This window comes from Molossus molossus, unplaced genomic scaffold (assembly GCF_014108415.1).
Source record: "Molossus molossus isolate mMolMol1 unplaced genomic scaffold, mMolMol1.p scaffold_m16_p_19, whole genome shotgun sequence".
Taxonomy (NCBI): Eukaryota; Metazoa; Chordata; class Mammalia; order Chiroptera; family Molossidae; genus Molossus; species Molossus molossus.
Genome location: NW_023425354.1, coordinates 22,156,449 through 22,180,888, shown reverse-complemented (window position 1 = coordinate 22,180,888; position 24,440 = coordinate 22,156,449). Strand labels below are relative to the sequence as shown.

Sequence of the window (24,440 nt, the reverse complement as noted above, 5' to 3'; positions counted from 1 at the left end):
TTCTATCTCTTCCTGGTTCAGTTTTGGGAGACTATGTGATTCTAGAAATTTGTCCATTTCACTTAGAATTTGTTACCATGTAATTGTTCATAATGTTGTAAAGTTGTTAACGATCTTTTGTATTTCTGTGGTGTCAGTTGTTGCTTCTCCTCTTTCATTTCTGATTTTGTGTATTTGGGTTCTCTCTCTTTGTTTCTTGGTGAATCTAGCTGAGGGTCCATCAATCTTCTTTATCTTTTTGAAAAACCAGCTCTTTATTTCATTAAACCCTTGAATTGTTTTTTTGGACTCTGTGTCATTTATTTCTGCTCTGGTCTTTACTATTTCCTTCCTTCTACTTGCTCTGGGGTTTTCTTTTTGTTTTCTCTCTAGTACTTTAAGTTGTGAGGTTAGGCAGTCTATTAGAGATCTTTCTTGTTTCTTGAGGTAGGCCTGTAGTGCTATGAACTTCCCTCTCAGAACTGCTTTCGCTGCATCCCATAGATTTTGTGTTGTTGTGTCTTCATTTTCATTGGTTTCCAGGAAGTTTTCAATTTCTTCCTTGATCTCCTCAGTAACCCATTCATTGTTTAATCACATGCTATTGAGCTTCCATGTGTTCAAATGTCTTTGCATGTTCTTGTTGCAATTGATTTGTAGTTGCATGCCATTGTGATCTGAGAAGATGCTTGATATGATTTCAATCTTCTTGAACTTGCAGAGACTTAGTTTGCATCCTAACATGTGGTCTGCCTTTGAGAATGTCCCATGTGCACTTGAGAAGAATGTGAATTCTGCAGTTTTGGGGTGTACTTCTCTGAAGATATCTATGAAATCCATTTGGTCTAGTGCTTCATTTAGAGTCTCTGTTTCCTTGCTAATTTTCTGTGTAGAGGATCTATCCAGTGATGTCAGCGGGGTGTTGAAGTCCCCTGCTATGATTGTATTGCTATCGATTTCTCCTTTGAAGTCTTCCAGAAGATTTTTAATATATGTTGGTGCTCCTATATTGGGTGCATATATGTTTATCAAGGTTATATCTTCCTGTTAGATAGATCCTTTCAACATTATGTAGTGGACTTCCTTGTCTCTAGTTATGGCCTTCATTTTGAGATCTACTTTTATCAGATATGAGTATTGCTACCCCAGCTTTTTTTTCCTTTCCATTTGCTTGAAAGATTTTTTTCCATCCCTTCACTTTCAACCTGCCTGAGTCTTTTGTTATGAGGTGGGTCTCTCGTAAACAACATATAGATGAGTCCTGCTTTCTTATCCAATCAGCTACTCTGTGTCTTTTTATGGGAGCATTCAATCCATTTACATTTAAGGTGATTATTGATATGTACTTATTTATTGCCATTTTTGTTTAGTGTGGTTATATTTTTCTTCTTATTTCTCCTGCTAATTACAGCAGTGCTTTTAACATTTCTTGCAGTGCTGGTTTGGTGCTAATGTATTCCGTTAGCCTTTTTTTGTCTGGGAAGCTCTTTATTTGACCTTCTATTTTGAATGATAGCCTTGCTGGGTAGAGTAGTCTTGGATTCAGATCCTTGTTTTTCATGACCTTGACTACCTCATGCCATTCCCTTCTGGCCTGTGGTGTTTCTGTTGAGAAGTCAGCTGAGAGCCTTATGGGGTTTCCTTTGTAGGTAACCTGTTGCTTCTCTCTTGCTGCTCTTAGGATTCTCTCTTTGTCTTGAATTTTTGGCACTTTGATTACTATGTGTCTTGGTATGGGCCTGTTTGGGTTCTTCTTAGTTGGGGCTCTCTGTGCTTCTTGAACTTGAATGCCTTCTTCCTTCACCAAATTAGGGAAGTTTTCTGTCACTGTTTCTTCAGATACATTCTCTAACCCTTGCTCATTTTCTTCTTCGGGGACTCCTATGATGCGAATATTACTACGTTTCAAGTTGTCCCACAGTTCTCTTAAGCTGTCTTCCTATTTTTTAATTGTTTTTTCCTGTTAGTTTTCTGATTGGTTGATTTTTTTTCTACCCTGTCTTCTAATTCACTGATCTGGTCCTCAGCTTCCTCTACTCTGCTATTTAGACCTTCCAATGTGTTCTTTATTTCTGATGTGTTATTCTTCATTTCCTCTTGGTGGTTTTTAATTTCCAACTGGTTGATTTTCAACATTTCTATGTCTTTACTCATGGTGCTCATGTCCTTTCACATGCTGTTGAGCTTCCTCGAGATCATGGCTCTGAATTCTAGTTTTGTTACCTTGCTTAACTGCACCTCATTCATCTCATCTTCAGTAGAGGTCTCTTGTTCTTTCCTTTGGCTTTTGTTTCTGTGTTTCACCATTTTGGCTATCAGAATGGGCTTTAGAGCCTGCCAAATTTTCCCTGTGGGTGTTGGTGTTCTGTTGTTTGTGGCTCCCTCTCCTGGGTTTGGATGAGCCAGGGAGGATCCACGTTACACACCACTGTCAACTCTTACTTTCCTGGTTAGAGTTGTTAGCCTTGGAATGGTACAGTTATCCTCTAGTTTTTTGCCTGGAGGCTATCAGTAGTAGTTACTTGAAGAGCCTTGGCTTCTCAATTGAATGAAAAACTCCCTCAGGTGCTCAGCAACAGGGCATTTCCTGAGGGTGAGGCAGATGCTGGTTGTTAATGGGCCTCAATTTGCATTTCAATAGCCACCATGTGGTGTTGAATCTCCGAGGACGGGGCTGCTGCCTCTCCCCAGAACCCTGGGAAGGAGTAAGATGACCACAGTCCTGGGTGGCCACAACTCAGCAAAAGCTCTGAGCGCCCTCCAAATCCCAAGTGTCCCCACACAGCTCCAGTCCAGTCTGTCCTCCCTCTGCCGGAGCCCCAGGTGAGTGGCTGTGGCTGTTTCAGACTCTGTCCCGGCTGCGCTGTGGAGCCGCTTGGGAGTGTAACCCGAGGGCGCTGCTCCCAGCTGAGGCCACTGCCCAGCTGAGGCCGCTGCTCCCAGCTGAGGCCGCTGCTCCCAGCTGAGGCCGCTGCTCCCAGCTAAGCCTGCTGCCAAGCTGCTGAACGTGGGCTCCCAGCCCCTCTCTCGTGCCTTCGCAAGCCTACCAGGATTGAGTCAGTGTCCCTGGTTATGTGGCCCTCCACGCTGCTTTTCTGTTGCTTTTTCCTGACGATTTTTCTTTATTTTTGTTGTAATTCCAGTTTGGTCCTGGGAGATGGTCTGTGTAGCTTCCATTCACTCCGCCGCCATTTTTCTACCTTATTTTTTTTTTTTCTTTATTGATTTTAGAGAAAGAGGAAGGGAGAGGGAAAGAGATAGAAACATCGATGAGAGAGAACATAGATTGGCCAGCTCCTGCATGCCCCCTACTGGGGTTTGGCCCACAACCTGGGCATGTGCTCTGACTGGAAATCCAAGCAGCGACCTCTTGGTGCATGGGTTGATGCTCAACCACTGAGCCATACCGGCCAGGCTATTTGACCATTTTAAAATATTGAGTATTGGCAACGCAAGCAGGAGTTAGGGAAATGGAAGCAGTGTGACAGGGGTTAGAAGCATGGGCTGTAGCACCAGATTGCTCGCAGATGGTGACTGCACCATTAATTAGTAGTGTGATGGACAAGTGCCCCCCCCCTTTGAGAGAAACATCAGTTTGTTGTTTCACTTAGTTGTGCATTCATTAGTTATCTCTTGTGTGTGCCCTGACGGGAGATCGAACCCACAACCTTGGCATATACCAAGATGACTCTCTAACCAACTGCGATACCCAGCCAGTGGGAGAAAGTTTCTTAACCCTCTTTATTTCTTAGTTTGCTCTCTATAAAATGAGGTTAATAGCACCCATCTCAAATAGTTGTTAGGAGGATGCAGTGAGCTGATATTTATGAAGTACCTAGGAGAATGTCAAGCACGTAGAACACTGAACACTCTATGCCAAGCTTGGACAAACACATACTTTATGGTTAGGGCAGTGGGTTCTCCAGTGGTTACGTTGGGACTGGTTTGCAACAATTTTGTGAGTTGATTGTCAAACATAATCGTTATTAAAAATCAAAATGTTTAAGGTGAACATTACATTATATTAAAAGAAAAAGTAATAAATACTAAACACTCACATCTACTATTTATTTTCCTACATTGTCCTATTATCTTTGTTCCTGAGGTTACTTAGGTCTACTATATCTGGGAATACTACCTCATGGTGAACCACTGTGCGCTTCTTCCCAGCACTGTAGCCCGTGGCAGCCCATTAGGAGCTAGAAATTGGTCATGGCAGGAGTATTTACACCATGAAATCAGCAAATGATATAAATTAGGACTTCTCCTGCCAAGAACAGGTTGTTAAACACTAACCATCGTACCACTCCTTGAGGGTCAGAATGTCCTGTTAGTTTCTGTTGTTGTTTTGCTGAAGGTTGTCATGTGTGAAATAGAGATGAATTTCCCACATGGAGGAGAGCATTGTAAAATATATACCTACACATTAATAGAGATTTTCCCTGTAGCTACTTTTCCTGTATTACTCATCCAAATTACTCCATATCTCTAGAACCATAAGCAATGAAGAAGTAACTGTTCTTTTCATGACTATGAATAATGGTCTCCTTTTGTATATCATTGCATAGTAATATGGTATCTAATAAGAGTCTCATGATAACCTTATAAGCTGGGCAAGGTAACTGCTATCATCATCACTACTATATAGATGAGAAGGTTGAGACTCCACAGATTATTACATGCCCATGGTTATTCACTTTGTCATTGAGGAACATTACATATGGATCTAGATTTTCTGACTGCAAATAAAGTAGAAATTCCACTGTGCGATGAATTTCATACTTTTTAGAACATTATTGAGTTAGAAATCTCTCTCTCTCTCCCTTCCCCTTCCCTCCCCCCTCTTTTTCTTTCACTCAATGTATCAGATGCTGGAAGTTAGCTGTCATTTTAGTTTTTATAACAATTACGTGCTTTGCAAATAAATTTGACTCTGTTTGAGCTCTGTCAGCGATGGATGGTGGAATTGTCTTTCTGTGGTTTATTCTTCGAATTTTCAGCACCGGCCACCATTCTTGTGAACCTTTCCTTTTCCGTTCTTTCTGTTCAATGACCACTTTTCCACTTTACCATTCCAGCCACGAACCTTGGCATCAACAGGAAGGGTTCAAACTCCTAAATCTCCCACTCCAACCTCCCGTTTTTCCAGCCCACTTAGGTTTACTGTCCTCAGTAAGATCTCCTGCTGTCCTCCACTGCCGTTGTTTTCCCGTCTCCTCATTCAGCGTCGAGCCGGGGCTGGTTGTCCCCTCAAGCCACTGCCCCCCCCCCCAGCCTGTCACAGGACTCCAGCCTCAGGCAGCACCGCCAGCCAGCTCCCACGTAGCACGCACCGAGCAGCAAGCATTGCTAGTTACACCGCCATGATTTGCTAGATTCCACTAGAGCTTTTCATGCATCGTTGTAATTATTTCAGAGTTCAGTATTCATCTTGGTGGTTTTATCTTCGGGCAGGGTCTTTATTTCCCCCTGTTTCCCTGTGTCTCATCATGTTGACTGAATGTCAGACATTGAAGGTGCCAAATGATAGAGACTCACAGGTATGTGTACAACCCAGAAAGGGGCCTGTCTCTTTTCTGTCGGGCCCCTCGAGTGTGCGGATGATTCCGCCTCCTTTGTGGGCAAGCTGGGTTTGCGTTGCGTTTCTGGGGTTCACCCCAGACTCCAGATTCCTCCAGCGGTTTGCTGCTCCTCTCGTGCTTCCCTGAGGCCTGAGTGCCGGACAGGTTTCCCCAGATTCCGGCGCCATCCTCAGCGGGCAGAGGCCCTGCGCTCCTGCGTCTGCGGATGCTTAATGTCTGCTCTCTCCCCTCCCCTGCAGGGAGACAGTTGTAGCTCTTTACACAGTGCAAGGTGATCGGTGGACACGGGCAGTGGAGGCTGAGGCAGAGGCTCTTGGTTCTCCTACTCCATCTCTCATTTAAGCAGTTCCTGCACACCAAAGTCTCGGGCAACGAACCACCCCACCTCCTATCGGTGCCCACGCGGGTTTCCTGCCCCTCTCCTTGTCACTAGCAAAGTTCTCTTTGTACCAGGCAGGAGTCTAGATTTGGAAGGCTTCTGCCCTCACGCCTGCAGTGACATAGTATCAGGGCATGGTGAAGACATCAGGTTTTCCACAAGAGACCGTCTCCCCCCGCGCCCCCTCCTGCCCAGGACAAAGGAGGTGTCCAGCAGTCATGACAGGGGCAGAGGATGTGATGATTTTCTGCCCCTCCCCCAGGAACAGATGACTTTTGCCTCATGTCACTCAGAGTCCTGTCCAGGGTGTGGGAGTCTCTCTCTTCTCTCCCCCAGCAGGGGTGGTTGTCACTGGATCTCAGGGGAGGGTCCAGGGCATCTGCGGTTGTATCCCTGTCCCCCGTAGCAGCTGATCACCATCCTGTGCTCCTGCTGGTCCCAGAGCGTGGATGGTGTGCCCGCTCCACCCTGGGACATCTGCGGGTCCCGCGTGAGTCTGCGCCCATGGGGCCCTCCGCAGAGCGTGGATGGTGTGCCCGCTCCACCCTGGGACATCTGCGGGTCCCGCGTGAGTCTGCGCCCAGGGGGCCCTCCGCAGAGCGTGGATGGTGTGCCCGCTCCACCCTGGGACATCTGCGGGTCCCGCGTGAGTCTGCGCCCAGGGGGCCCTCCGCAGAGCGTGGATGGTGTGCCCGCTCCACCCTGGGACATCTGCGGGTCCCGCGTGAGTCTGCGCCCAGGGGGCCCTCCGCAGAGCGTGGATGGTGTGCCCGCTCCACCCTGGGACATCTGCGGGTCCCGCGTGAGTCTGCGCCCAGGGGGCCCTCCGCAGAGCGTGGATGGTGTGCCCGCTCCACCCTGGGACATCTGCGGGTCCCGCGTGAGTCTGCGCCCAGGGGGCCCTCCGCAGAGCGTGGATGGTGTGCCCGCTCCACCCTGGGACATCTGCGGGTCCCGCGTGAGTCTGCGCCCAGGGGGCCCTCCGCAGAGCGTGGATGGTGCACCTAGGGGTCCCTCCGGTCTCCTGCCCACCGCAGTCTTTCTGGTGCAAAGAGCTGTTTAGGGAGAGCAGGCTCTCCTTAGTCTAGGCTCCCAGGAATACTAGTCCATAATCAGGCTTTACAAATTTGTTAATTTATTAGATGTTTTCTTCTTACTCATTTTATGGCAACTTTCTCTCTGCCAAGAGAGGAGTTCATTTGCCCCATCTGTCCTCCAAGGGGCTTGTCACCCTTTGGAATTCAGTTCACCCGGGAGTCAGCTCAGATGAGGAGCTCAGTCTCTAAGGAACTCAAAAAGTAGATTATTTTTTTAAGTTGGGCAGCTTTTCCCCACATACGGTGGAAGCAACTTTCTCTTGCCGTTTTCTTCATCATAATGGGCAGATCTCCTGCTTCCTTTTCAAGAACCTTTAAACAAGTTTGCCGGGGCCTGCGCACTCCTGTCCGTCTGTCCCTGCGGCAGATCTTACAGCGCCGCCCTCCCGGTCTCATCACGGTGCTCCCGGAGCGATGACCCGGCTCCCCCGTGCGCCCGCGGTCCCCTCAGCCTGCAGTGGTCTCCCCACTGTGCCTGGGGGCCCGGCGCCTCCAGAGATCCTTCCTGGCTACTCCAGCCCCATCCACACTGGGGCACAAATCCCTTCCCGTTCTTTCACAGCTAGCCAGTGTAGCCCATTATCTGGGTCTGTTGTCTTATTTTAATCCATCTCCTTAGCGGTTATTTGGATTACTTTTGGTCTTTTGTTTTTATAATCAATAATCTTATATATAAAGCATATCTCAGGATAAATTCCTCGAAGAATTTCTGGATCAAGCGGTACATAGACATAGTTCAACATTGTGATTAAGAGTCTGGGCTGTGGCCCTGCCAGCCAGTGACCTGACCCTCCCTTATCTGTACACTGAAGGTAGGACCAGCCCGTCTTGGGCTGTGAGGCTTACCAAGGTGGTACATGCACAGGGCTTGCAGCAGTGGCTAGCACATACCCTCTCAGGAAGCATCACTTGTTATTATTAGCATTTAAGACTTTAGTTTCTATCCATAAATGTGTTATCAATTTAAACTCCCATCAGCGGGAGAATGGCTGCCTCTTCCTACCCTCAGCACAGCGTCTCATTAAACCACTTTCCAGTCTTTGCTAACACGATGAACGTGATCTCTCCTAAGAGTTTAATTCGTATTTATCTATTGAGAGTGAAGTGAAGCATATGTTCATTTGTTCAGGTGCATTTGTGTCCTGTGCCCTCTCTGTTCCACATGTTTCCAAGGCTCCTGTTTGTCATCGACCTGTCTGACTGACTGCAGGAGTTTTTTATGTTTTAGGTATTTGCGCCTTTGTCTACTCTATGAGTTAATATTTCATAGTATTCAGTACTTCTTCATAGTATTTATTCCTATTGTTAATGATGTCTTTATTTATTATTACTTTTTAAAGCTCCTTAAGATCAAGGCCCATGTTTATTTGTTCATCATTGTATATTGAGCACCAAGTAAAATGCTGCACACATAATAAATGATCAGTAAATATGTAATGAACGGGCCAAACGTGACAGAGAGAATCTTGGTACATAAGTACAGTAGACTGGGATGTTGGAAGAGAAGTATTTTGTGTGGAAATGTGATGAGTTTGTTTTTCGATAGGTGACAGCCAATATTCTTATTACTCGCATTTGGCAAGATACTCATGAAGATTTTGGAGTTATCACCATGAAGTGTTTGATTGAAAACAGATGATCTCTGATGGAGAGACTGTTATGTGAGGGTTCAAGACAAACACTTCCAATCAAAAACAATTTCAAGTGATTATAGTTGTTATAACAATTTTAAATCAAATATGAAAAGAAAAGGAAAAATAAAAGTGTTATATATTTGCAAGTATAAAGATATGGGGATGGTAGAAAAATTATAATGCCTTATAATAAGGATTATTGAAAACTATTTAGCTAATTTGTTATAATTATGCCCCAATTGCTTATCATAAAGAAAAGAAAACCATTACTAATGGAAAACTGAGTTCATCATAATCATATAAGCTTGTGGAAATCAAGTGGTTTTTTTTATATACAAAGTAGACTACTTGGTTTATCAGTATATTGTGTTTTTCATTTTTTTATTAATTAATTAATTTATTTTTGTTACATATGTTTCTCCTTTTTCCCCCGACTGATTCCCCCTCCCCCTCCCTCCCTGCCCTGTCTCCAGCTTTGTTGTCCATGTCCATTGTTCATGCATACATGCATATAAGTTCTGTGGTTTATCTCTCCCCCACCACTCCCTCTTCTGGGAATTGTCAGTCTGTACCCTACTTCCACATCTCTGGGACTACCCCGTTCCTCAGACAGTTATGTTCATTATATTCCACTAATAAGTGAGATCATATGAAACTTGTCTCTGTTTGGCTTGTTTCGCTTAGAATAATACTTTCCAGGTCCCTCCATGTAGTCTCAAAGGATAAGAGATCTTTCTTTCTTATAGCTGCGTAGTACTCCATTGTGTATATGTACCACTGCTTTTTTATCCATTCGTCTACTGATGGACACTTGGGCTGTTTCCAGATCTTAGCTATTGTAAATAGTGCTGCTACAAACATGGGGGTACATATATTCTTTCTGATTGGTGTTTCAGGCTTCTTAGGGTATATTCCTAGAAGTGGGATCACTGGGTCAAATGGAAGTTCAATTTTTAATTTTTTGAGGTAACACTATATTGTTTTCCATAGTGACTGCACCAGTCTGCATTCCCACCAGCAGTGTATTAGAGTCCCCTTTTCTCCACACCCTCGCCAACACTTGTTTGATGATTTGTTGATGGCGGCCATTCTGACAGGTGTGAGGTGATACCTCATTGTTTTAATTTGCATCTCTCTGATGATTAGTGATGTTGAGCATTTCTTCATATGTCTCTTAGTCATTTGTATGTCCTGTTTGGAGAGGTGTCTATTTAGTTCCTCTGCCAATTTTTTAATTGGGTTCTTTGTCATCTTTTTGTTGAGTTGTATGAGCACTCTATATATATTGGAAATTAACCCCTTATCTGATATATCATTGGCAATTATGCTCTCCCATACAGTGGGTAGCCTTTCCGTCTTGATAATTGTATCTTTCGCTGTGCAGAAGCCTTTGAGTTTGATGTAGTCCCATGTGTTCATTTTCTCCTTTGTTTCTGTTGCCTTGGGTGATGTATCAGTGAATATTCTGCTGCAGATGATGTCTGAAATTTTATTGCTTACAGTTTCTTCTAGGATTTTTATGGATTCATGAGTCACATTTAAGTCTTTTATCGATTTTGAGTTTATTCTTGTGTAGGGTGTAAGTTGATGGTCTAGTTTCATTTTTCTGCATGTAGCTGTCCAATTTTCCCAGCACCATTTATTAAAGAGGCTGTCCTTACTCCACTGTATGCTCTTGCCCCCTTTGTCAAATATTAATTGAGCATATTGCCTTGGGTCCATTTCTGGGTTCTCTGTTCTGTTCCACTGGTCTATATGCCTGTTCTTGTGCCAGTACCAGGCTGTTTTCATTACAGTGGCTTTATAGTATAACCTGAAATCTGGTAATGTGATCCCTCCAACTTTGTTCTTCTTTTTCAAGATTGCTGTGGCTGTTCGAGGTCTTTTTTGGTTCTACGTGAACTTTTGAAGTACTTGTTCTAATTCTGTGAAATATGTCATTAGTATTTTGATGGGGATTGCATTGAATCTATAGATTGCTTTGGGTAGTATGGACATTTTAATGATGTTAATTCTTCCAGTCCATGAAAGGGGATGTGCTTCCACTTTTTTATATCTTCCTCTATTTCTTTTTTCAATGACCTTTAGTTTTCTGCGAATAGGTCCTTTATTTCTTTGGTTAAGTTTATTCCTAGGTATCTTAATTTTTTTGCCACAATGGTAAATGGGATTGTTTTTTTAGTTTCTCTTTCTTTGAGTTCATCATTGGTGTATAAGAATGCCGTCGATTTCTTGATGTTAATTTTGTATCCTGCTACTTTTCCAAATTCATTTTTTAAGTCTAGTAGATTTTTGATGGAGTCTTTGGGGTTTTCTACGTATAGTATGTCATCTGCAAATAATGTCAGTTTCACTTCCTCCTTTCCCATTTGGATCCCTTTTATTTTTTCTTCCTGTCTGATTGCAGTGGCTAAGACTTCCAATAGTATGTTAAATAAGAGTGGCGAAAGTGGGCATCCTTGCCTTGTTCCTGTTCTTAAGAAAAATGCTTTTAGTTTTTGCCCATTGAGTATGATGTTGGCTGTAGGTCTTTCATATATAACCTTTAATATGTCTAGATATGATCCCTCTATTCCCACATTGCTGAGCATTTTTATCACAAATGGATGCTGGATTTTGTCAAAGGCTTTTTCAGCATCTATTGATATGATCATGTGGTTTTTATTCTTCATTTTATTTATGTGGTGTATCATGTTTATTGATTTGTGAATATTGTACCAGCCTTGCATCCCTGGGATGAATCTCACTTGGTCATGGTGGATAATTTTTTTGGTGTATTGCTGGATCCGATTTGCTAGTATTTTGTTCAGGATTTTGACATCTATGTTCATCAGGGATATTGGCCTGTAATTTTCTTTCTTAGTAGTCTCTTTTTCTGGTTTTGGAATTAGAATTATGCTGGCCTCATAAAATGAGTTTGGAAGTCTTCCTTCTTCTTGAATTTTTTGAAATAGTTTGAGGAGAATGGGTGTTAGTTCTTTTTTGAATGTTCAGTAAAACTCCCCTGTGAAGCCATCCGGGCCTGGGCTTTTGTTTGCTGGGAGAGTCTTGATTACATCTTCAATTTCCTCAGTTGTTATTGGTCTGTTCAAGTTTTCTATCTCTTCCTGGTCCAGTTTTGGGAGACTATGTGTTTCTAGAAATTTGTCCATTTCTCTTAGAATTTGTTACCATGTAATTGTTCATAATGTTGTAAAGTTGTTAATGATCTTTTGTATTTCTGTGGTGTCAGTTGTTGCTTCTCCTCTTTCATTTCTGATTTTGTGTATTTGGGTTCTCTCTCTTTGTTTCTGGTGAATCTAGCTGAGGGTCCATCAATCTTGTTTATCTTTTTGAAAAACCAGCTTTTATTTCATTGAACCCTTGAATAGTTTTTTTGGACTCTATGTCGTTTATTTCTGCTCTGGTCTTTACTATTTCCTTCCTTCTACTTGCTCTGGGGTTTTCTTTTTATGTTGTGAGGTTAGATAGTCTATTAGAGATCTTTCTTGTTTCTTGAGGTAGGCCTGTAGTGCTATGAACTTACCTCTCAGAACTGCTTTCGCTGCATCCCAGAGATTTTGTGTTGTGTGTTCATTTTCATTGGTTTCCAGGAAGTTTTTAATTTCTTCCTTGATCTCCTTGGAACCCATTCATTATTTAATCACATGCTCTTTAGCTTCCATGTGTTCAAATGTCTTTGCATGTTCTTGTTGCAATTGATTTCTAGTTTCATGCCATTGTGATCTGAGAAGATGCTTGATATGATTTTAGTCTTCTTGAACTTGCAGAGACTTAGTTTGTTTCCTAACATGTGGTCTGTCTTTGAGAATGTCCCATGTGCACTTGAGAAGAATGTGAATTCTGCAGTTTTGGGGTGTACTTCTCTGTAGATATCTATGGAATCCATTTGGTCTAGTGCTTCATTTAGAGTCTCTGTTTCCTTGCTAATTTTCTGTGTAGAGGATCTATCCAGTGATGTCAGCGGGGTGTTGAAGTCCCCTACTATGATTGTATTGCTATTGATTTCTCCTTTGAAGTCTTCCAGAAGATTTTTAATATATGTTGGTGCTCCTATATTGGGTGCCTTCATTTTGAAATCCATTTTATCAGATATGAGTATTGCTACCCCAGCTTTTTTTTTCTTTGTTTGCTTGGAAGATTTTTTTCCATCCCTTCACTTTCAACCTGTGTGAGTCTTTTGTTGTGAGGTGGGTCTCTTGTAAACAACATATATGTGAGTCATGCTTTCGTATCCAATCAGCTACTCTGTGTCTTTTTATGGGAGCATTCAAACCATTCACATTTAAGGTGACTATTGATATGTACTTATTTATTGCCATTTTTGTTTAGTGTGGTTATATTTTTCTTCCTATTTCTCCTGCTAATTACAGCAGTGCTTTTAACATTTCTTGCAGTGCTGGTTTGGTGCTAATGTATTCCCTTAGCCTTTTTTTGTCTGGGAAGCTCTTTATTTGACCTTCTATTTTGAATGATAGCCTTGCTGGGTAGAGTAGTCTTGGATTCAGATCCTTGTTTTTCATGACCTTGATTACCTCATGCCATTCCCTTCTGGCCTGTAGTGTTTCTGTTGAGAAGTCAGCTGAGAGCCTTATGGGGTTTGCTTTGTAGGTAACCTGTTGCTTCTCTCTTGCTGCTCTTAGGATTCTCTCTTTGTCTTGAATTTTTGGCACTTTGATTACTATGTGTCTTAGTGTGGGCCTGTTTGGGTTCTTCTTAGTTGGGGCTCTCTGTGCTTCTTGAACTTGAATGCCTTCTTCCTTCACCCAATTAAGGAAGTTTTCTGTCACTATTTCTTCAGATATATTCTCTAACCCTTGCTCATTTTCTTCTTCTTCGGGGTCTCCTATGATGCGAATGTTATTACGTTTCTAGTTGTCCCACAGTTCTCTTAAGCTGTTTTCCTGTTTTTTAATTGTTTTTCCTTTTGGTTTTCTGATTGGTTGATTTTTTTCTACCCTGTCTTCTAATTCACTGATCCGGTCCTCAGCTTCTTCTACTCTGCTATTTAGACTTTTCAATGTGTTTTTTTTATTTCTGATGTGTCATTCTTCGTTTCTTCTTGGTGGTTTTTAATTTCCAACTGGTTGATTTTCAACATTTCTTTTTTTTTTTTTTTTTTTTTTATCCTCATCCGAGGACATTTTTCCATTTTTTGTACAGACAGAGTGGGAGGGAGAGAGAGGAAGAGAGAGGTGGGGGGAAAACATTGATGTGAAAGGGACACATCGAGTGGCTGCCACCCGCACGACCAACCAGGGCCGGGGACAAACTGCAACCGAGGTACGTGCCCTTAGTGTGAACCGAACCCGGGTCTCTCCGGACCGCAGGTGGACGCTCTAACCGCTGAGCCAAACCGGCCAGGGCAATTTTCAACATTTGTATGTCTTTACTCATGGTGCTCGTGTCCTTACACATGCTGTTGAGCTTCCTCGAGATCATGGCTCTGAATTCTAGTTCTGTTATCTTGCTTAAGTGCACCTCATTTATCTCATCATCAGTAGAGGTCTCTTGTTCTTTCCTTTGGCTTTTGTTTCTATGTTTCACCATTTTGGCTATCAGAGTGGGCTTTGGAGTCTGCCAAATTTTCCCTGTGGGTGTTGGTGTTCGGCTGTTTGTGGCTCCCTCTCCTGGGTTTGGATGAGGCAGGGAGGACCCACGTTACACACCACTATCAAGTCTTACTTTCCTGGTTAGAGTTGCTAGCCCAGGGAATGGTAGTTATCCTCTAGCTTTTTCACCTAGAGGTTATTAGTAGTGGTCATCTGAAGAACCTTGGTTTCTGAATTGAATGAAAAACTCGCTCTGGTGCTCAGTGTAAGAGGATTTCTGGAGGGTGAGGCAGATGCTGGTTGTTAATGGGCCTCAATTAGCATTTCAATGGCCACTGGGTGGGGTTGAATCTCTGAGGGAGGGGCCACTGCCTCTCCCCAGTGCCCTGGGAAGGAGTAAGATGACCACAGTCCTGAGTGGCTGCAACTCAGCAAAAGCTCTGAGCGCCCTCCCAATCCCGAGTGTCCCCACACATTTCCAGTCCAGTCTGCCCTCCCTCTGCTGGAGCCCAAGGTGAGTGTCTGCTGCCAATTTTGCCTCTGTCCAGGCTCTGCGCCGTTGAGCCGCCTGGGACTTTAACTGAGGGCACCGCTCCCAGCTAACGGCGGCCGATGCTGCGGCAGCTCCCAGGTAAGGGATGGCCAAGGCTGCGGCAGCTCCCAGCCGAGGTCGCTAGTCCCAGCCGAGGCCGCAGGTCCCATCTGAGGGTGCAGCTTCCAGCCGAGGTTGCTGGTCCCAGGCGAGGCCGCTGCGGGTCCCAGCCCAGGCCGCTGCGGACCGTGGGCTCCCGGCCCCCTCTCGCGTCCTCGCAAACCGACCAGGATTGAGTCAGTGTCCCTGGTTATGTGGTCCTCCAAGCTGCCGTTTGGTTGCCCCTTCCTGATGATTTGTCTTTATTTTCGTTGTAATTCCAGTTTGGTCCTGGGAGATGGTCTGTGTAGCTCCATTCACTCCGCCGCCATTCTTTTTTTCCTCGTGTTTTTCACTTTAAAATTAGACACTGGTTGTGTTTTCTATTACTGAAATATCACCGAGAGATAGTTACTATCAATTTAGTCTCCAGGTCTGTTTTTTACAGATTATATTATCTGCATGAAAAAGAATAGCCCATTCAGTCTTCTAGAAAGAAATGCTTATTTTTTTCAGAGCAGAATTTATCCTAAAATAAACTGTACATATCATTTGATACACATGAATATCTGGATGGTAACCAGTCATCAAATAACTATTTCCCTTAAATGGACATGCAGCTGTACCTTTCCTAGGTTTGTTGTGAAGTTATGTCCCTGTTCAATTACTGTGAGAAGATAATCTGAGCAGGAATTCTGTTCCAATGGCCCAGGGGTTACGGTATCTCAGTGTTGCTCTCGATTTCCAAATGAACCCGCTGATTAAGACACTATCTTTAAAGTATACGTTTTTTTTTCTCCTCTTCATTAAAATCTACGAGTGAAGAAATGAGAAGTATGGATGTGACTGTGCTGGACAGACAGACAAACCAGTTAGACAAACGCCGCAGTCGCATTCGGATTACTTCCGACGGAACCTTTAGCTGTCTTTGCCTTATTGGTCAGAAACTCTAGTATTTCTGGGCATTTCTGTCATGAAAGCAGGTTTTTATGCACAGTCATCAGACCTCTCGCTGCTGCTGATGAAGTCCCATTACTTCATTCATCAAGTGATCTGTCGCCAAGGCTCGGAAAGTGTGATGAAAGAAAAGGCATCGACTTGAGCAGTGCAGCTCAGTGGTTGACCATGGTCTGGCACTGGACGCGGGAGGGGACGTGCAAAGTGTCCCGTGGAGGATTTAAGAAGCCAGTCAGTTGCTTATGTTGAATTCCCAGAAGTGCTCATTTTCTACTTAAATTAGAAACATTTGTTCCTTGAGAAAGAAAAGAAATTCCTAGGTGGCCTGTGTTTATCTAGGAAGGATATGGTGATGAATTTTTGGTCAGGGTCTGATTTTATTCAACTTGTGTTAAAAGACTAGAGATACATATAAAATAAAGCTTGCTTTGTTTTCCTTCATTATAAAAACAACATCCTGAGAGCCGTTCTCAAAGAATCTTCTCTACAATGCAGTGGTGATAGAGTAAGGTTTTATGTCATTCAAATTGTCACCGTTTCTGCATTTTTGCCCTGCCTCTTGCTGAAACCTGGGTAAATGGAAGCCAGGGGTTTGTGGTTATAACCCAGTAACCTAAAGAAGTGGGCCACCTGGGCACGGGGTCAGTCCTTGAGTGCGTTAATCTATCTTCTACTTGTCAAAGGAGCCATGAGAAGCCCATATCAAGGTCTGATCCAAAAGGTCAATTAAAATCCTTAGCAGGCCCAGCTGGTGTGGCTCAGTGGTTGAGCATCAACCCATGCATCAAGAGGTCGCTGGTTTGATTCCTGGTCAGGGCACAAGCCCAGGTTGTGGGCTGGATCCCCAGTAGGGGGCATGCAGGAGGCAGCCAGTCGATGTTCTCGCTCATCGATGTTTCTGTCTCTTTCTCCCTCTCCCTCTCCCTCTCCCTCTCCCTCTCCTTTCCTCTCTCTCTAAAATCAATAAAGATAAAATATTTTAAAAAATTAAATTAAATCCCTAGCAGTACTCAAGGATAGAGAGGAGGGACAGAAACCATTGCATTCTAGAAGGTTCTCATTGCAATCTAAGAGAATGTGGCTGCCTCAGTATGGGCCTGTTCTCTTGGCGTGATGAGGACAGACACATACCCATTTACAGAAATGTGGCCGAATAATTGCTGACTCATTTCAGTCCGCCTCTCATCATAACCAACTATTCTCAGTCCCATTACAGAAACGGAAGCTCAGTTTAGCAAATTGTTTGGCCGTTCATGTTTAGTGCACAAAATTCTTAATTCACAAAATAGAATACCGCAGTCCATTGTACATCACTTTACTAAACGTTTCAACTTCCTAAGGAAGTCTGTCTTGTTCAAGAGCTGCTCACAAACCCATGCTCACCCAGCACACGCGCCCCGTTCCCCGCGGCAAGACTGTGAAGGGAGCCAATGAAAGACAGGGGGAGCCAGGGTGGGCAAGCAGAGGCCGTCTTGTCCATCCTCCTGCCTCCAGGCAAAATCCTTCCCCTGCACCAAAATTCTGCACTGCAGCCCAGCTGACGAACAGGCCCGCCACATGTAAATGACAAGTCATAATCCAGTCCTGCAGCTACAGCAGATGGTCTCCTCAGCACGTACTTACTATGTTTTAAAGATGCTGAGTACGAAAGCTCGTCTGAATTGTTTTAATCCCCCTTTTCTGGAAAATTATTTTATGTGCGAAATGGACTCGAATCATTGTAAGGATGTGGGGAGCCTGTGTCTGGGGAATGAAGTTATCTTTATCATCTTATTAAATGTATTTTTGGTTTCCTTTCACTCTAGGTCTACCTTACGGCTGGGAGGAAGCTTACACAGCAGATGGAATCAAGTACTTCATCAAGTAAGTACGAGCGTCTCAACCAAGTAAGCAATTTTTTCACATCTGGAGAGAACCTGGAAGTTGCAGAATAATCAGCAAAACCAAGAAAGCCTCTTGGAGGTTACAGAAATTAGAAGCAAGAAATGAAGGCTCACCATTTTTATTTCATGTGATTTAAATGCTAATATCAGATACCATTTGGGGAAAGGAAAAAAAAAGCCACCCTAGTAATAATTTCCAGGGGAACATCAAAGACCTGGAGCAGGATCATCGTTTGAACTTAAGTAGTGACTGCCTGGATTTACTGTGGCTTAAAGTCTTATTATTTATGAAAAGTTAATCTAATGAAAACGCCACTTAAAACTTCTTAATACTGCTAATAATGAGCATTTTTAATGCTTTGCAATGTACACACTTCATTTATCTGCAGATACATTCTAAGCATTTGCCGTGTGCCAGGCAGTGTTCCATGCCTTGCAGATTTGTAGTGAAATATACAGACGAGTTCCCTGAAATCATGGCATTTACATAATAGTGAGGAAGGACAGGAAGGAAGTACCTGAAGAGGTAAAGGAGACAGTATATGAACAAACCTTACCTTAGTGGATTCTCAGAATGCCCTTTTAGGTATGTGTACCTTGTTTCCCCTGTTTGATAGATGAAGACAGTAAGAGCCTAGAGTAGTTGCTAAAAAATGCACAGCCACACCTGGCCGGTGTGGTTCAGTGGTTGATGTCGACCCATGCACCAAGAGGTCACCAGTTTGATTCCTGGTCAGGGCCCAGGCCCAGGTTGTGGGCCCAGTCCCCAGTGGGGGGCATGCAGGAGGCGGCCAACCGATGCTCTCTCTCATCGATGTTTCTATCTTTCTTTCCCTCTTCCTTCCTCTCTCTCTAAAATCAATAAAGAAAAAAAATTTTTTTTTTAATTCAAAGCCACTAAATTGCCAACCCAGAACAGAATCATCAGGATTCTCTCCACTGTACTAAAGTGTCGCCGACAAAGACCTACCTCTGAAAGGAATACCTTTTCTAGCTGCCGACCTGGTTAGTTTCACCCTGGACAAAGCAGTCTAGACTTCCACAGTGTTCGGGCTATTTCTTTTCATGTCAGAGCTGGGTTATAAGGGCAAAAAGGGGACTCCTGACAGAATCCTAAGATCCTGAGACTCCCTTAGATGTCCTTTGTAACTAATGGTACTTGCTACACATTTTGGGAGGAACAGGGAGATGCGTTCTTGCTCTCTTTTCAAATGTGCGACTGTTTTCCAAAATAATATCCAGATTTTGGATTCTCAAACCCTGTGACTTCACAGGGGTTCCCACATCTCTCTTCACCTCTGTTTTCTGATCATAAAATGGGGGAACTATTACTTACTTTATAAAGTTGTTCAGTGTTTAGCACCTGGCATAGAACTTGGAACACAGTGGGTGCCCATTAATTACTCATAAATTTACAATATGGAGAAATTGTCTTGGGGGGGGGAGCATGAAAAACCATGTGACCATTAACAACACTGAGAATTCAAAAGCTTCACATTTTTAAAGATTTAAGGAAAAACTAGGGGTAAACCTGTCAGAGTATTGTCATGATATATTTTTTCTTGTGGTCTCCAAGAAACAGTAATGAATATAGCAAAGGTGTCATTGGTAGCCTGCGAAGGAGAAGGTGACTTTTAGAGCAGAGGACCCAGGAATTCCATGCAGATTACATGTAGCCCCTTACTGTTCACTTCCAGAGTCATAGTTCTGGGAGGGAACTTGCACTCTGACGTGCTGTTAACCACGTTTCGTTCCTGGAAGGTGGAATCACTGTGCGGCCGGGGTTGCAGGAAAATGAACAACCATATTCACATGTGCACTGGGTTCCTTCCTTCTTCTAACTCACAATGAATAAGGGAAAAGATACGGGGGTGGGAAGGAAATAAGCATTTATTGAGCATCACCTGGTGCTGAATAGTCATATGTCAGGTGTATTTTTCTATACCTCGTATCGTTAAATCCTCTCAAAGTGGAAAGTGGGTGTCTCTCAGCTCTTACTAGGATGGTATTCTGATGGTGTGAGCTGCATCCTGCCCTCAGCCCCCAAGGGTCCCCTGATCAAAAAATGCCTCATCAAAGAAAGGCAAACTAGTGCCCATCATTAACTGGGGTCCTGAATCCAAAGGCATTTGAAAAGCGTCAATAAATGAGTCTGGATCCTGGGGGGAACTCTTACCCACGCTTAGCCTGAGCCCTCTGTCAGTGTATTCTACCAAAAGGTGAGTGTCAGAGCTAGCTAGTGTCATACGAGGAAAGGATACTAAAGGCACAGTCACTGACTACCAAGGAAAAGGAGGGAGCAAGAGATGGCCAGCCCGAGAGCGGGTGTGTCCCATCGCCGGTACCCAGCCGGCTTAGGCTGCTGACCTTTGCAGACTGGATCCGTGGCTTTGGGCTGAGCTCCTACCACAAGGGAGAATAGCATCCAAGCAGGGACGAGGAGAGAAGGAACAAGCCCTTTGACTGCCCTGAGATCTAAATCACAGGAAGGAGTAGACAGAGACACTACATTTATATAGTGCCCTCCAGTCTAGAGAATGTATCCCTGACTGTGTGTTTTGGAAGGCCATCATTTGTTTTCTTTGACCTTAATATTGACTCATAAGGAAAGCAGAGAGTTGTTGCCCAAAGAACAACAGTGGGTATGATCTCACGGTTACAGCTGAAGAAACGGCGTGGAAAAGAGGCTAAACCCGTTGAGGCCACACAGTAGTAAAATCACACAGACCCAGGGTTGTCGGGCTCCAGAGCCACCTCCTCCCGCCCCACACACGTGCACACACGTGCACACACACGCACACGCACACACATGCTGCACCACCGCCATCTCCTTATTTTAACATAGTATTTTTACTTGGGACAGAAAAGACATTTTCAACAGATCTTCACTTAGGAAGATCTCGATACATTATCCATTTTAAAACAGCAGATCAGAAACTTAGTTCTAAGAAGAAGTAGTTATCTCCTGGAGATCAGAAAGGGCAAATGGTAAAGATAAGGAAATCTAGCACTATACCAGAGCTTCCTCCACCCAGCCTCAGGGAGGAACAGGGCGCTTCCCATGAGTTGGGTTTGTTTGGGCTTGTTTTTTGCTAGAAGTTAACCCTATTCAAGCACCTACCCTTATTTTAGCTTAACTATTCTTGATGAAAGTCTTACCTAATAAGTGTTACATGCGTCCTTACCTCCATACACCGATGCTGCTGAACAAAAACACATGGCCACAATTACCCGTCTTACACATAACACTGGGTTCTGCAGGAGGATACTCAGCTGTGTGAGCTAGAATACAGACGCAGCTGTCATCTCTCTGCCCCTCCCCCCGCCTGTCCGTCCCTCATCCCCCGTCTTCTTTTTTGTCCTCTACACACTGTCCCCTCTTCCCCAGGAGCGTCTTCTTGGAAGAGGACAGGATGCGACGAATTGCTTGTCAATAGCCCTTGAGTGTGTGTCTGCGCGGTTTGCGTGAGTCGGGTACGTAAACTCTGGTGCAGGCGGATTGGATCAGGAAGGTCAGAGGGTGGAGGGGAAGGAAGAACACGGGCCTAGGAGTTTGGGAAACTGGGTTCCAACGCTGGCGTCTCCACAGAATAGTCGAATGACCGTAGACACATGTGCTCAACCTCTCTGAGCTCTGATTCCCACATTCATAGAACGGAAAGAACGTTAGTGCCTCCTGGGCTGGGGTTCTTGTCCAGGATGAATGAGCTCATGTGAGAAGAGCCCATGACAGCACTTGACCCAAAGTAGACGCTTACGTGAGCCCTCGCCACGCCCTCACCTCCCCGCAGCATTTCCGTGGGGACTGTTCCTTGGCTCTTAGCTGCGTTCAGATCGGTGATGTCGCCAGAGAAATAATATCTACGTAAGCAAACATCCACTCTGTGCCTTTTCTGGAACTTTGTTTTGTTTTTCAGCTTTTTGCTTTGTTTTTTTTTCATCTTCATCCTCCCACTACCCCAAGCAACATTTGAGCCTGGATAGCCTGTGTTAGCGTTTGAGGTAGGAGGGGTTCATTTACCAGGTAAATTTACTTTGGAGGGAAGAAATAAAAAGTAATGAACTCAGGTTACTGTCTCTCTCACCTTTACTTAAAAAGAGCAGTGACTGAAATCACCCTTCCAGAACACTGGAGGTGAAGGTGTGTATACATACATACACTCTTTCCCCTGAGATTGACACCTGTCACTGTCTTCCAGAAATTGAGTTGTTACATCTGATAGAAGCCAAGCCTCAGGCAAAGGAAAACCTGTCAGGGCCGTCCCAAGAATGCCCAGACGAATTTAGTCCTCATTGAATATTCCTGGCTACCCACATGCTCACTGCACAGCTAGGAATACTCTGTAGTCATCTACTTAAGTTCTGACGCAGGAGAAGAAAGCATTTTACCTGGCGTGAACAGATTTATTCAAAGTGTTGGTGTTATGCAAAGAGCCAAGGTCCCAGAAAACCTCAGCGTGTTGTTTGTCGATTCCAAAGAGAGAACCTGGGGGACTGTCTGGGAGAGACATGGGTTACCAGGACTTACGTGCACACCAGGGGCAGCCAGCCGGCGACAATTTCCATCCTCCCTCTGCCAGGGGCGGCCGGCCGGCCAAGTCCCCGCCACCCGCACTTCCCCAGCACAGTGTTACCCAGTGCACAGGACACCAAGCGCACAGGGGTGCCGGTGCTGTGTGAACTCAGCGCCAGCTGGTTCTCTGTAGGCGTGTAAGTCCGGCTCCCATCGGGAACCCCCCCCCCTCCGGCCGAGGTGCTGGTCTGCTCCCAAGGTCTCACAGTCCTGACAGATGGCCTTCGTCATGTCCCCCAGGGAAGGGGCCCATGTTCTCACACACCACACAGCTGGCGTTGCCGGAGTGTTTCACAGAACTGAAAACATGCATGCCTCTCTGTGTACATGCGTATATACCCACATGTGTGTGCTCATGTGCATATAGGCAGGGCTTGCTCACTTGATGGAGATATGGGAGCATTCAAGGGACAATGTTCTTATTTTCTCTTTCGGGAGAGAGTTGCAGCATTCTTAAATATAATGACAACTGTCAGTTATCTTGATGGGGCTATGATGAAGTTATCTGATTAACCTGACCCTTTCTCTACTTAACTTCTGATCTTCCCTTTGGAGTTGTATACTCTTCCAGACTTGTAGTGGTCTTTAGCATAATTCCACTTTACAAATCCATGTGCTTTATATGTAATATGATTTAACAAAATCATTATGTGAGCTATATTTGATAGTGGAAGTGAATTTATATATTACAAATTAGACAGTTGCTACGTTGCTTTCATTGTACTCTTTTATTTCTTATTGAACGATTCAGAGTTACTATGATTTGTGATCATGACTGTATTCTCCACTGCTACATAATAAAATTGCCCCAAATTTCGCGCTTAGAATAAATGTATATCTTCGTACCCAGTTTCAGAAGGCCGACACTCCAGGTGTGGTTTTGCTGGGTCATCGTGGCTCTCTGGGTTTCTCCTGAAGTTGCAGTCGGGCTGTTGGCTGGGGCTGGGAATTGCTGAGTGGCTTATGGGACTGGGGCATTTGTGCCAAGCGCACACCTGTGGCTGTTGGCAGGAAGCGTGGTCTTCTCACCGACATGTGGGCTTTTATCCAGAGGGCCCCAGGGCTGCTCACAGCATGACGCTGGCTTCCCCCAAAGCAGGGGACCAAGGAAAAGGGAGAGCCAGAGGAACATCAAGACCAGCCCGCAGTGTCGTCCCAAGCCAGCCTAGGAAGTGCGGGCTTACATCCCCTCTGCCGTGTGCCATTGGTCACGCAGACCACCCTGGTGCAGCGCGGGCGGCAGCTACCCCGGCTGTGAACGAGACCCCTGGGAACTCTCCTAGAGGATGCGCGCCATAGTGCCGCTCCCTAACACCATGTGTGTACAACATAGGCTTGTACATGTCCTCTGTACATCTGCGTACAGTGCACACTCTCCATGTCAGGGACCTGCTTCAGTCATTCAGTTTTACTCTGGTCATTTTTCAAGTAGGTATAATCTTTTTTTTTCTTTTCTGTTTTTTTTTCTTGGTTACTCCTCACCCGAAGATGTTGTTTTCCATCGATTTTTAGAGAGAGTGGAAGAGGGAGGGAGGGGAGAAAGAGTCAGAGTCATCGATGTGAGAGAGACTTATCTATTGGTTGCCTCCCGCACGTGCCCCACCTGGGGCCTGGGATCGAACCTGAAAGGCGCCCTTGACCGGGAATCCCACCCGAAACCCTTCCGTGCTCGGACCGACACCCTAACCACTGCACCACCCTGGCCAGGGCAGTTTTTAAAGTTAACTTAAACTTGGTTTATAAATCTCCACGCATCCATTTGTGCTTACGTGCCTTTATATCAGATCCTAAAATCCGAGATATTGCTTCTTACGTTCTAAATCCTGTTCTCCGTCACAGAGGAAACGGACGTACAGCGTTAGAGGTGCGTTTCAGTGGCATCTGGGGGTCTGATTTCTCACTAAAGCAAGTTCCTGTCTAGAGCAGGCAAACGGGCTTCAGCTGGCTCTCCCCAGGGTCGCTGTTAGCATCCTGAGTCCACATGTGCCTTCAGCGGCGTGCGCCTGGGCCGGCTCCTGGCGTCTGCTGCGCGGGGCACGGAGGGCACTGGTCCCCTGGAGCGTGTGGCTAACCCGGGAACTGTCCCAGGTCACAGCGATGATGCAGACAGCAGGCCGAGTAACGGTACAGTGGCAGCACCCTCCCTGCCACTCTCTTGGAGACATCCCCACGT

The 24,440-nt window shown here is 44.8% G+C and overlaps 1 protein-coding gene across 3 annotated transcripts in view; it reads left to right on the top strand.

Moving 5' to 3' along the window:
• Window positions 1-24,440, top strand: part of STXBP4 (syntaxin binding protein 4) — a 161,184-nt gene that overhangs the window by 124,861 nt on the left and 11,883 nt on the right. For 2 of the 3 annotated variants that reach the window (XM_036269480.1, XM_036269479.1), the window contains exon 17: window positions 17,617-17,674. In XM_036269480.1, the coding sequence (XP_036125373.1) occupies window positions 17,617-17,674 (58 nt within the window). Of the gene's footprint in view, window positions 1-17,616; window positions 17,675-21,082; window positions 21,170-24,440 lie in introns of those variants that run through there. The other variant, XM_036269481.1, reaches the window with a different exon arrangement.